This window comes from Heteronotia binoei, chromosome 5 (genome assembly GCF_032191835.1).
Source record: "Heteronotia binoei isolate CCM8104 ecotype False Entrance Well chromosome 5, APGP_CSIRO_Hbin_v1, whole genome shotgun sequence".
Lineage (NCBI taxonomy): Eukaryota > Metazoa > Chordata > Lepidosauria > Squamata > Gekkonidae > Heteronotia > Heteronotia binoei.
In genome coordinates this window covers 91,512,415-91,524,498 of record NC_083227.1, presented here as the reverse complement: position 1 = coordinate 91,524,498, position 12,084 = coordinate 91,512,415, and the positions used below count along the sequence as shown (strand labels likewise).

General features: G+C 39.2%; 1 protein-coding gene across 3 annotated transcripts in view; it reads right to left on the bottom strand.

Moving 5' to 3' along the window:
• WNK2 (WNK lysine deficient protein kinase 2) overlaps window positions 1–12,084 on the bottom strand; it is a 199,118-nt gene that overhangs the window by 70,345 nt on the left and 116,689 nt on the right. For all 3 annotated transcript variants that reach the window (XM_060239813.1, XM_060239815.1, XM_060239814.1), the window contains exons 8-10: window positions 11,619–11,815; window positions 9,207–9,359; window positions 8,235–8,426 (exon numbers count right to left, since the gene is read on the bottom strand). In XM_060239813.1, the coding sequence (XP_060095796.1) occupies window positions 8,235–8,426; window positions 9,207–9,359; window positions 11,619–11,815 (542 nt within the window). The remainder of the gene's footprint in view (window positions 1–8,234; window positions 8,427–9,206; window positions 9,360–11,618; window positions 11,816–12,084) is intronic.

Sequence of the window (12,084 nt, the reverse complement as noted above, 5' to 3'; positions counted from 1 at the left end):
TCCCAGCTATATCCAGGAATTAGCAGGAAGATCAGCAAAGCTTGAAAAACAGCTGACCCAGTAGGGAGAAGTCTCCTTGCCATCTTGGTTCAGGCTCTCTTGTGCAGTCCCATTTAAAGGGACTGTACAAGAGACTCCACAACAGTTGAGTGGTGGGGAGCAGTCTTCCCACTGGCTCAGCTTTGGGCTCTCTTGTTAGTTATTTGTTTATTCTGTGCCCTCCCCACAAGCAGGCTCAGGTGGATCACAGAGTAGGTTATTAGGTCATTCGGCTCATCACAATGGATAAATACATTAATAGAGTAAAATTCTATTTAAAACACGTCCCATTGTTTTTTAAAGAAACTGCAGAAGAAAGCCGGAAAAGCTGTTCAGCTGTTTTTTGTGGCTTTGCCACTGCTTCCCCTCCCCCCTCATTTTTTTTCTTGGGTCTATTGGACCTGAAAAATTCAGAATTTCTGAAAAATCCCAGATCTGAATACTTTACCAATAATTGGGATCTGGGATTTTTCAGGAATCCTGAATTTTTTGGGGGTGGTGGGTCCAATAGACCTGAACTAAAAAATACTAAGAAAAAAATCTGCACACAACTAGAGAAGACAGCCTGCAGGGATCCAAGCAGTGCAGGGACTGGACAGCCTTGCAAGCATATCCAAGTAGGTTTTAAAATAAGAGGTTTACTAACTTCAGAAGGTGGGACATGATTTCATAAAAGTTTGAGAAACATTTAAATAATGTAACAAGCTTCCTTGATGAATTCAGTGCATGCAAGGGAGACACTATACAAAAACCAAGTATCAGCTTATACATATTTATTGCACACTATTTAGAAGAATACAGATATGTGTGACACTGTTCAGCATTAAAACAGCTTTTAGCAAATTCTCATTTAATGAATATATTTCCATATTATATACTGAACACGTTTCTACTGAATATGTTTCTACAGAAGTTTCTATTGAAGGTATCAGTTTTATATAATATAAACTGACATATATATGAATATTCAGCATAAAAAAATTTTAAGTTCTGAAACCTATTTGCCTTATTTCATCTATACATTTTACTACATGCTAACTTCTGTTATAAACGTGGCACTTCATTTTAAATAAATCTTGCACTATAGAATAAAGCTGTAGTCCCCATAGTTATGTTACATCCTGCAACAACAGCAAATTAAGAAGATATTAACAAGAATATACAGAGACTGCTGCTTGAGTCATCACCTGTGGTGACTAACAGTTGCTTGTAGGACAGAAACAGATCTCTCATCCAGTATTCAATCACACATTGAATGCTCCAGGATCTATGGCAGGGATGGCCAAACTTGCTTCACATGAAAGCCACATAGAATAAACATCAGATGTTTGAGAGCCAGAAGGAAGAAAGGAAAGAAGATGGCTGACTTGGCTTGGTGAAGTAATTTAAAGAGAGAAATGCCTTCTCCAAGCTGGCTGACTGGGTGGTGGGGGCTTTGAGAGCCACACAATATGTGTGAAAGAGCCACATGTGGCTCCTGAGCCACAGTTTGTCCACCCCTGGTCTATAGCAAGTTTTTGGGTTTTCAAAGCTCTAAAAGAACTAGGCCTCTACTATTGCACATTCCATGTTCCACCCTCAATCATTCTCTTTCCAGTCTCCTTCCCCCACAGCCAATCACTGCAGCGAAGCAATAGACCCATTTTAGGGTGAGCAGTGAGATTTATTATTTCTGTTGGTTGTATGCCTGTATGGATTTTTTTTCTGCACATGTTCTGCTCCCCCTAACTTCAATCTTTCCTTGCAGAGAAACAGCTGGGAAAGATTGACACCATCACTAGGGAGTAAAACACATGCAGAAAAGGGGGGAAATGATGCAGTATGGCCACACAACTGCTGAAACAACATGTATGGAAAAACCCTAAGATTAATGAGTGAACATAAACTTTAAGATAGCCAGTCAACTAGCATTTCAGGAGGCAAGACTTGCTAAGGAAGAGGAGAATGTGCTCTAATATGATCCAATATGAACTTGAGGAGCAAGCAGGGTTGCCATGCAATCAGTGGAAGTCCAGGGGATGGGGACATGGTAGGGTGCTGCTGTTGACGATGGTTACCTTTGGGGGGGGGGGAAGGATGTGACATCAGTCTTCTCTAGGAAACACCAGAAAACTATGGTAAAACCATGAGTTTTAACAAGATTCCCAGAGACAACTGACCACTTCTGGTTTTTCTCCCTTAAAGTGACCTCATGCCATTCCCTATGGTAATTTTATTTTTTTTCTCCTGCCAGCCACTGATGAGCTAGTAAGCAATGGCTACAGGATGTGGGAGATCAACCACCTCCAGCAGGCATATGGCAACCCTCGGAGCAAGTAGATTCACTGTGTTTATATATGCTACTGTTAGCCATGATCAAAGAATCAGAATGTAAAGAGACCTCTAAAAGATATGTATGATATATTTGCTTCTTTCATTGTCCTGGGTTCTGCACTACCTTTCTCTATTTCTGGGGAAAAGAAAGAAAATTAGGTTGACAAGAATGGATGATGATTTTCTGCTACCATTGTTAGTCCTACTGGCATCTAATTTTAATTGCCATCCTTCTATTAACACACTAGCACAGGAACATTAGTATATTTATCACTGGCTGTAGATCCATAGAAAGTCTGTATTATATAAAGTGTTTTGACGAGTGCATTTATGATTGCTCTTCCAGCTTCAGTTGCTATATAAAGTTCTGGAGATACCACACATATGAGGGTATATGTCAGTGTTGGGAAAGAGGATGTTGAAAAAAGCTGCAGGAATAATATATCAGATCCCAGCATTTGTTCTGATGTGAGGGTATGAATGACAAATAGCAGTTTAAATTCATGACACAGAATGCACCAGTCTAATGACTACCTATATCAGGTAACGAACATAATATCTGATAAAACTATTCAATAAGTACACTAAGAGGTATTATGAAGATACACAGTGAGTAGTTCATCTACATGCTGGTAAAAATGTATTCAGGCAGGTGGACTTAGAAAGAAATAAAATTAATAAGCTTGGACCTCATGGTAAATTTCCATTTCAAGTAAGAGAACAGAACTGGTTGTTCTTTCAATTTATTAATTATACTATTTTGGAATAGATTCTGACTTGGTACTATTTTGCATGCTTAATCACTGCCCACCGGCTACATGTAACTCTACTCACTGCACCCCATTCCATTGTCTGATGAAGTGTGCATGAACATGAAAGCTTACATTCTGAATAAAACTTAATTGGTCTTAAAAGTGCTAATGGACACCAACTTTGTTCTATTGCTTCAGACTAACATGGCTGCCCACCTGGATCCATTTAAAGTAAGGATTGCCATCAGCAGAACAGGACTTCCTCACCCTGTCTACTGCTGTAGCTCAAAATGGCTCTCCTAAAGTTGCTCTTCAGAAACAGAGAACCCCAGGGGAGAATCATATAGGGCAGGGGTGGCCAATGGTAGCTCTCCAGATGTTTTTTGCCTACAACTCCCATCAGCCCCAGCCATTGGCCATGCTGGCTGGGGCTGATGGGAGTTGTAGGAAAAAAAACATCTGGAGAGCTATCGTTGGCCACTCCTGATATAGGGAGTTATAAGTCTGTTGTGGGAGCGCAGAATTAGTAGAAAACTGCCCTCTCTTTCCATTAGCAGAAATGTGTTCACACTTTCTGAATGAAACAAAATTCATTTGGACATTACAAAGGGCAGAACTGATGACAGATATGTAGATTTAATAAAACAAAGAGCACAACAATCTCATCAGGTCCAGACACTTCCCCCCAGTTTGTTTAGGCATCTTCTATTCTGAGACAATCCATTCTATATTACTATAGAGCCTGAAAAAGATGCCATCCATCTACAACACAGTTCAGATAAGAACTCTTCTCCTACAAGCCAAAGAAAAGAATCCAATGAGGAGGTCACTGCTGCTTCCCTTATTCTCTAGCCTTCTGTAAACACACCCATCCTCAATGGACTTGAAGGAACAGTGTTGGGAACAAATTGGAAGTCTGAAGCAGAAGGGAGGAGTTGACAAAAAAACCCTCCCTCTCCTCCCCCACAGACTTAAATCATTCATAGTTGGAAGAATGGCTGCTGAGCATCCAAGCTAATATTTCTACTGCTGTACAAAAGGAACAATAAAAGAACTAGAAGAGGAAATAGGGAAGACATAGGTGATGGATATAAATAAGAGCTCAAGGGGAAAAGAGAGACATTCTGAAGAATGCACACCATGCAAATTATTTGTAATCCATTGATTCCATCATAATTAAATTAGTATGCATAAAGACGATTCAGGCTAGTTAAAAAGTAATGCTGAACTTGCAGAAATAAATAAGATAGTTTCCTCAAAGAGGCATAAACATTATTTTCCTTTGTTTGGATTTCTCTGCCTTTCTTCCTATATTCAGGATTTATATATTGCTTTGCTTCTTCCTATGACTAGATTCTCTTTCCCCTGTTCTGCACCTTGGTTCCTTATTTCATTTTCTTCTGGAAATGCACACATTTAAAAAATGTATTGCTGGCACCTTAAATACTAGTAATACAATCCTATAATTTAAGACTGGACTAATGCCACATAAAAATGTCCTGTAAAGCATATAATCAGTGGGGCTAAAAAGTAATGTAATTTTAAAATGGATAAAATGAAGTACTTCTTCACCCAAAGGGTGATTAGCATGTGGAATTCACTGCCATAGGAGGTGGTGGTGGCTACAAGCATAGCCAGCTTCAAGAGGGGATTGGATAAAAATATGGAGCAGAGGTTCATCAGTGGCTATTAGCCACAGTGTGTGTGTGTATTTATATATTTTGGCCACTGTGTGATACAGAGTGTTGGACTGGATGGGCCATTGGCCTGATCCAACATGGCTTCTCTTATGTTTTTATTAATTTAAATAACAATTAATCAGTATTTAGGTGCTACAAAACTCTTCTTTACTATTGTTTAACCTGGCTATTGTGACAAAAAAATACCATGTCCCCAAACTGTAGCCATCTAGTGGTTAAAAAATACTGCCTGCAAAGCTAACTGTAATGGTATTTAGATTCAAGTGGATAGCTGTGTTGGTCTGAAGCAAAAGAACAGAAGTTTGAGTCTAGTGGCACCTTTAAAACTGACAAAGTTTAATTCAGGTATAAGCTTTTGCATGCATGCATACTTTATTAGGTACTCATAGCCCTTAGCAATGGGTATCCGATAAAGTCTGCATGCATATGAAAGCTTATACCTAGAATTAAACATTGTTGGTTTTAAACATGCTACTGGACTCAAACTTTGTTGTAATGCTATTTGCAGCCCAAGCATTTGCCTGTGTGGTTGGGTGTGGCTCAAACTCTAGCTGGTACAGATTGATCGCTATGTGGAACTAGGTACAGCATGCATATTATTCTAATCCTGCAGTCACTCAATTGGTTACTGATTAGTTTCTGGGTTCAGTTCAAAGCCCATCTTCAGGACCACCTCTCCTCATATCATTGCAATAGTTTCCTTTATTTGAGTGAAGCCTTCTGAAGGTGCTACCCTGCAAAGCAACAGCTGCTCACACTGAATCATTCTTTGTTATGGCCTCCACCAGGTAGAATGGCCAGCATGACATGGTCAGGAAGGCTGTCATGCTCTTACCATCCCACAAGATTAATTAAAATGCAATTATTCAAGACAGCATTTTCTAGAATAAAGCTGTGGTAATATATGTGGAATTTTAGGCAGTTTTCACTGGTCTGTTCATTTTATAAATTATACTGTTTCATCGTATTGCTCTGCAGTCTAGCTTTATTGCAATGTTTGCTACATTTTATTTATTTATTTATTTTGGTAAATTTATATTCCGCCCTTTCCCAGACGGACTCAGGGCAGATTACATCCAGATATGTCTTATACAGTTCTACTGGATGCATTAATACCATTTTAATGCTTTTATTTCTAGATATAATCCAGCTTTACTCCACTGTTGGCTGTATGCAAAATGATCTTTTGAATTGTTTTTAATTGAAGGCTGACTATAAATGAGGTAAATAACAATTTACATGCTACACATTGTAGATTTAAAAAATAGGGACAGTACAATAAATTGTTGATGACAGGTATTTGTAACTCTTGTGTTTGTGCCTAAGCAGTCAGGAAAAAAATGTTACTATTGCCACCATTTGTCCTTTGCTTGAATAGTACAGAAAATATGGGGCTTAACATTTTTGAAAAGAAACACTATGTCAGCAGAATGGGTACTTTTGCAGGATTTCCTAGGGCTATAGATGTCATTTTAAAAGAGCTGAGCCATTGCTAAGGACTATGGGTATCAGAACTTTTAAAGGATTGTGTGTTGGTACTCATGAGATGAAGTTACTTTCATCTTTGGTTATTACTGAATTTGGTTGTCTCCTGAAGAGTGAGGAACCTGTCCTTGCTGCTTTCATCAATGAATGGCCAAGCTGAAATCCCTACTGGGGTGTATGCTTTTCCTTCCCTAGCACCTTTGCTGAGATGTCTTCCTGTGTGAGTGGTGTTTAGATTACCTGATAACCACTGCATCCTAAGACAACTAAGCAGGGCTTTTTTTTGTAGAAAAAGCTCAGCAGGATCTCATCTGCATATTATGTCACACCCCCTGACATCACCATTGTTTCACACAGGGCTTTTTTTGTAGAAAAAGCTCAGCAGGAGTTCATTTGCATATCAAGCCACACCCCCTGATATCAAGCCAGCCGGAACTGCGTTCCCGTGCGTTCCTGCTCAAGAAAAGCCCTGCAACTAATTAACAAGTGGAAAGAATATACAAACTTTATAAAGCGAGTACACAGTCTATGCATCTAAGAAGGGTATAAGAAATGCATCTATTCTCACCTGCTTGACCTGCTTTTCTTGTACACACATTCATGCAAACTTTTGCATGTATTAACTTCTGCATATACACATTCTCTTACTGTAATAAGGAAACTTGCAAAATGCAGGGCATTCAGTCATGCACTCCTATGCGCATACAAATTGTATTCTCAGGATATGCTATGATGCATGTGGGGATAAGCTGGCATACACAAGGCATGATTTCATTATTCCCATACATGTTACACACTTTGTAATGTGTGTAGTATCATATTAAGTCTTTGAAGAGTAGCTTGTGTTTGGCAAAGTTCCTAGTTTTTCATGTTTTTTATTTCTGAATAAATGAACTGGTACTACATTAATGGGAAAGCAGCTGTCCAGAGATATAAATGGGAGTTCCAGCCAATAGAACCAGCAGAAAGAACTTAACTCTTTGAATCTTTAATAGCAATAAAACAGTACATTGCTTTTAAAATATTCCTAAAGGCCTAATCCTTCTCTCTTAGATATTTTTCTGTTTTAATTTTTTTGGGAAAGAGTATCAATTTCCAGATGAGGAGTTGTGTTAATCTGTTGCAGACAGACACAAAGAAGTCATATGGCACCTTTGACTAATAGATTTAATTTATAAGCGTTTCTTAATAAATGCATGTATTATGACATGAGATTGTGATTCTAGACTTTTAAAATTCTAATGTGTTTGTTACCGAACATCCCATTTTGTTGACTGTATGACTGACTCAATATTTGTAAATCACCTTGAGACTGTGTGAAAGGCAGGCTATAAATTATATATATATATATATATATATATATATGAAATATAATGCCAGATATATGAAAAACCTATGTGTGAGTATGATATATGTAACCGGCGTCGGAAGTACATTCTAATCTACAGTAGTTTATGCCATAATAAATAAGTCTTTAAGGTGCCACAATATTCTTTTTTTGTTTTGTATCAACCTGCTGTACTTCATAAAATAAATACATATACTTACTTCTTTTACTAATGCCTTATCAATAACTGTATAACCTTTGAAGTTTTAATGTATTTTATGGGCATGAAAGGAGGGGATCTCGGATATCCCCCTGCCCTTTTCCTGCCCCTCGTAGACCATGCTCACATCCAACTTCTCTCAACAAAATCCTGAATGTAGCTTCTCTGATGCGGGGGAGGGGTAGCTTCTCTGATGGGATGCTTTGTTATTTTAAGTACTAACATGAATAAATTACTACTATTATACATTTCTGGAGCATTAATAACTTAAACATTCATAGAAGCTACATAAGAACTGCAAATTATAATCATATAATCTGTTAGCAATGAAGTGCTACCAATATGAAATATTCTGCAACAAAATGAAAAATATTGTATGAATTCTCAGATTAATTTACCTGACCAGGCTGGACTTGCTGAAGTGGCTGCACAGGGGGAATCTGCAGAGGAGCAAGTGATGCACTGGTAGCTGCCACCTGAGAAGTAGGGGGTTGGTACTGGGGCAACAGATGAGGTGCAAGCTGCTGCACTGCACAGATGGGCTGGCTGGCTAGGACCTGCTGTAGGGGAGCTGGAGGCAGGATAGATTGCTGATAAAAGAAAAAAAGAAACACACATAAGTCCCCCAAGAGGCTAATATATGCCATCAATATGCACTATAAAAAAACACTTTTTCAAAGTACTGGGAAACTCATAACACTAGTTTACCAAATACGTATAATGGCAACAGCAAAAAGCATATGCATGGTCTACAACCCCATCTCACCCTTTGGAAAGATACTGTCTGTGTCACAGTGACAGAGGTGGCTATGTGTGTGAGAATGCTGTCGTTCCGGGCACAGAACCATATAGCGCCATCCCTTTTGCTCACTGATTCTCTCTGCACTATCCACATAGGCTGAATTAGAGCACAGAGCCAGAGGGAAAGAAAAGAAAGGACAAATAATTGCAATGGGGTTCTTTGTAGCTGAAGTCACCTTTGCTTTCCACTCATTGTGGGTGTTTTGCACCATCTGCATTCATCTTAGAGTATGTGACCTGGCACTTGCTTCACCAGCAGTGAAGGTGAGCAGAATGGAAGCATGAGAAAAAGAACAGAGGTATATGATCAAGTGACTGAGAAGCCTGATGGGAGATAATCTGCACTAGTAGTGATGCTAGCCCCCCCTCCTCCCATCAGAGAAGCTACATTCAGGAACTGATATGAAGAAACCTAGAAGATTTAAGAAGAAAAGAAAAGCCTAGTAACCTTTTTCTAGGAAGGTTCCCTCACTCAGCTGATATGTTATAATGCACAAGCAAGTCTGAAATGCAAGTAAATGCCTCAATATTAATTCGGTATCTTCCCCTAAAGGCAGAGAAGTTCTCACCTGCTGGCTTGCTAACACAGGCTGAGGTTGTCTCATCTGTGCGGGGGCAACTGTGGTGGAATGGACAGCAGGGAATGGGATTGCTGGTTCTTGGTAATGTTGTGGTCGCTGAGACACAACAGCAGGTGGAGCCTGAACCACTGGAAGCCCAGACTGAAGGAAAGAAAAACCATTACTTTACAAAAACTATGTCCTACAAACGTTCCCAGCTATAAGGAATAGTAAGTTCTGTTCAGAGGATCGTTTTTCCAAAGGCAATAATACAGCTGTTCAAGAAGTGATGTCTGCTTTAATCAAAACAGTTTGAATTAATGGAGTGGATCTTTCACTATGGTAAGTAACAACAACAAACAGATTTGTTTTGCCATCCTAGCATGTGGGAAGTATAGAATATCCCAGGAAAACAAGCATGGGGTTCATGACTGCGGGGATTGAGAAAAGCAGCTGGAGACCTCAAGACCTGAGCTGCATCCCTGTGGAAATACAGAATATACTTAAAGCAACCCCAGGAAACAACAATACATTTCTAGTACACATCTGCCCTGGAGCCACCATCTGCAAACACAGCAAATGTTTTCCACAGAAACTTTGCACTTTGATTCATAATTGAGCATCCAAAAGAATCTGGCAGCCCACAGCTGGAATCTACCATCTGCACTTTTGTTTTTTTAAAACAGCTTTCATTCATGCAAACTCTAAACAACTCAGTTCACAACCACTGTGTACCCCATTGTCTTCCCTGAAGTATTTAATCCTACCATTTAGACTATTAGAAGCAAACAGGACAATGATCTTATGGACATTAAAGGAGATCACAGATATCCCCCTGCCCTTTTCCTGTCCCTCTTGGCCATACCCACATCCAGCTTGTTCTGCCCACTCTGTTGCTTCCACCATTTATCAGTGTGTCCCTCATTGTTTTACATTTCAGATTTTTTTTAAAAAAAAAGTAATACGAATCTAGCATTATGTGACTATTGCTAGTCTCAGATCACTGTTAAAAAATGACGCCCATCTTGGCTCCACTTTCCTGCCGCCCAGTTTAAACTGGATGGTGGGAGGAGACAGCACAGAGTTGCACCTGTGGAGAGTCATCAACTCTGCACACAGACAAGACAGGTGGCTAGGTTCTGTTCCCAGGTTTATAAAGAATGCAAAAAGTGAGACAAATAGGCCAAACTGTAAATCTTTTAACACATTTTAAAGTGACTTTTTAAAAGGTTTAAAGGGTTAAATAATAGTTATATTCTTTTTTACTGTTATAAACCTCATCAAATCTTAATATGTAGACTCTTTGTGGGACTTTTTACAAGGTACTTTTAGGGTTGTTCTAAATGACTTACATGTTTTGGTCAATGACTGTATTAATAAACTGACTGACTTTGGAGCTTCTACAACAGAAATGCTTTTGCTTCTCTGTGAAATATTACACCCAAAGAAAGTACCACAACAAAGAACTGAACAGATGCCTGGCCTTTAGCAGAGCTGGAATAAATATCTGACCTCCAAGGTTCTTGAAAAATGCAAGAACAATAGTATATGGCTACACAACAAGCAGGAAACCACAACAAATGAAATAATAATTCACACAACTATGTGGATGAATTTCCATCTAGTCACAGAAAAACTAACCAACTGAGTTGGGTTAAATATAATGCAATGTTACTATTTTCCTTGATATACTGGAAGAAATCTAATATTCTGTAACACATACTGTAGATTTTAATCTGCCTTGAATAGGGCTTTGAGGAGACAGCATAGAAATATTCCAAATAAACAAATATAGGCTGGGTCCAGGCGGGCAGCTTCAGGCACACCAGAAGTGTCTCAAATCAGGCTGATTCAAAATGGAGTGGCCGAATCCCAATCAGATGCTCCTGCACAACTCACCCATTTCCCACACGGGAGACACTTTGGCGTGGTAGGACAGATGTTGCACACTATTCCCTTGGCGTGGTTTGGGTTTCTTTTTTTTCATACATTTTTAGTGACCATGCGCATATGTGCTCATGCACCAGTGATTGCCTAGAATGGATTGGCGGGTTCACACCTTGCTTGTGCGCTCCCATGTTGAAATGCCTGGAAAGCCAGATGATGTGGGGTAGACAAATTTGAAAAGTGGTAGCTTTTTGAGCTGACTCAGAGACACTGGAGGACAGGGTGAGTACCGGAGCCAAATGGGCGGCAGCTATGCATGTTTGAACTTGTTTTTCTAATCCATCTGCGAGCTGTCTATGTGTCATTTTAAACTGCCTATCTGGACCCAAATATACATATGCATTTTAATAATACCACTACTAATACTAGAAGAAGTGCACACCCATTATCTAGAATCTAAAACAGATTTATTTTTAAAAGGTCAGATGTGAGGATCCAGAAATGCTAAAATGTTAGAAAAATCATTATACTTACTACTGAAGGCTGGTGGTAGGGTCCCAGCTGCTGAAGACCAGGTGGCAATCCCTGGTTTTCACTGAGAGGTGGGCTGTAAACCCTCTGAATAGCAGGAGGTATTGCGTCGGGCATAGATGAGTAGATGACACTTTGCTGGCTGCTCTGGGAGTCGGAATACACGGTGGATCCCTGACCGCTGTCAAATGTGCTATCAGCTGAAAAATGATTTAAAAAAATACAAAAAAAATATTTTTAAAAAATTTAATTTTTTTTTAAAATACATTTTTAAAAGTGATTCCTCTTCTATTTTAATACTACCTCTCAGACAAGGCTTCCAATGATGGCAGGGAACATCATCAACAACAAAAAGACCCATCAGAACATCATAAAAATCACACAGAGACACAAATAAATAATTCTCCTCAAAGCATGGATGAATGAGAACTTTTTAGCCTGACTCTAAAATTGAGAAAGCTGGAGGTTT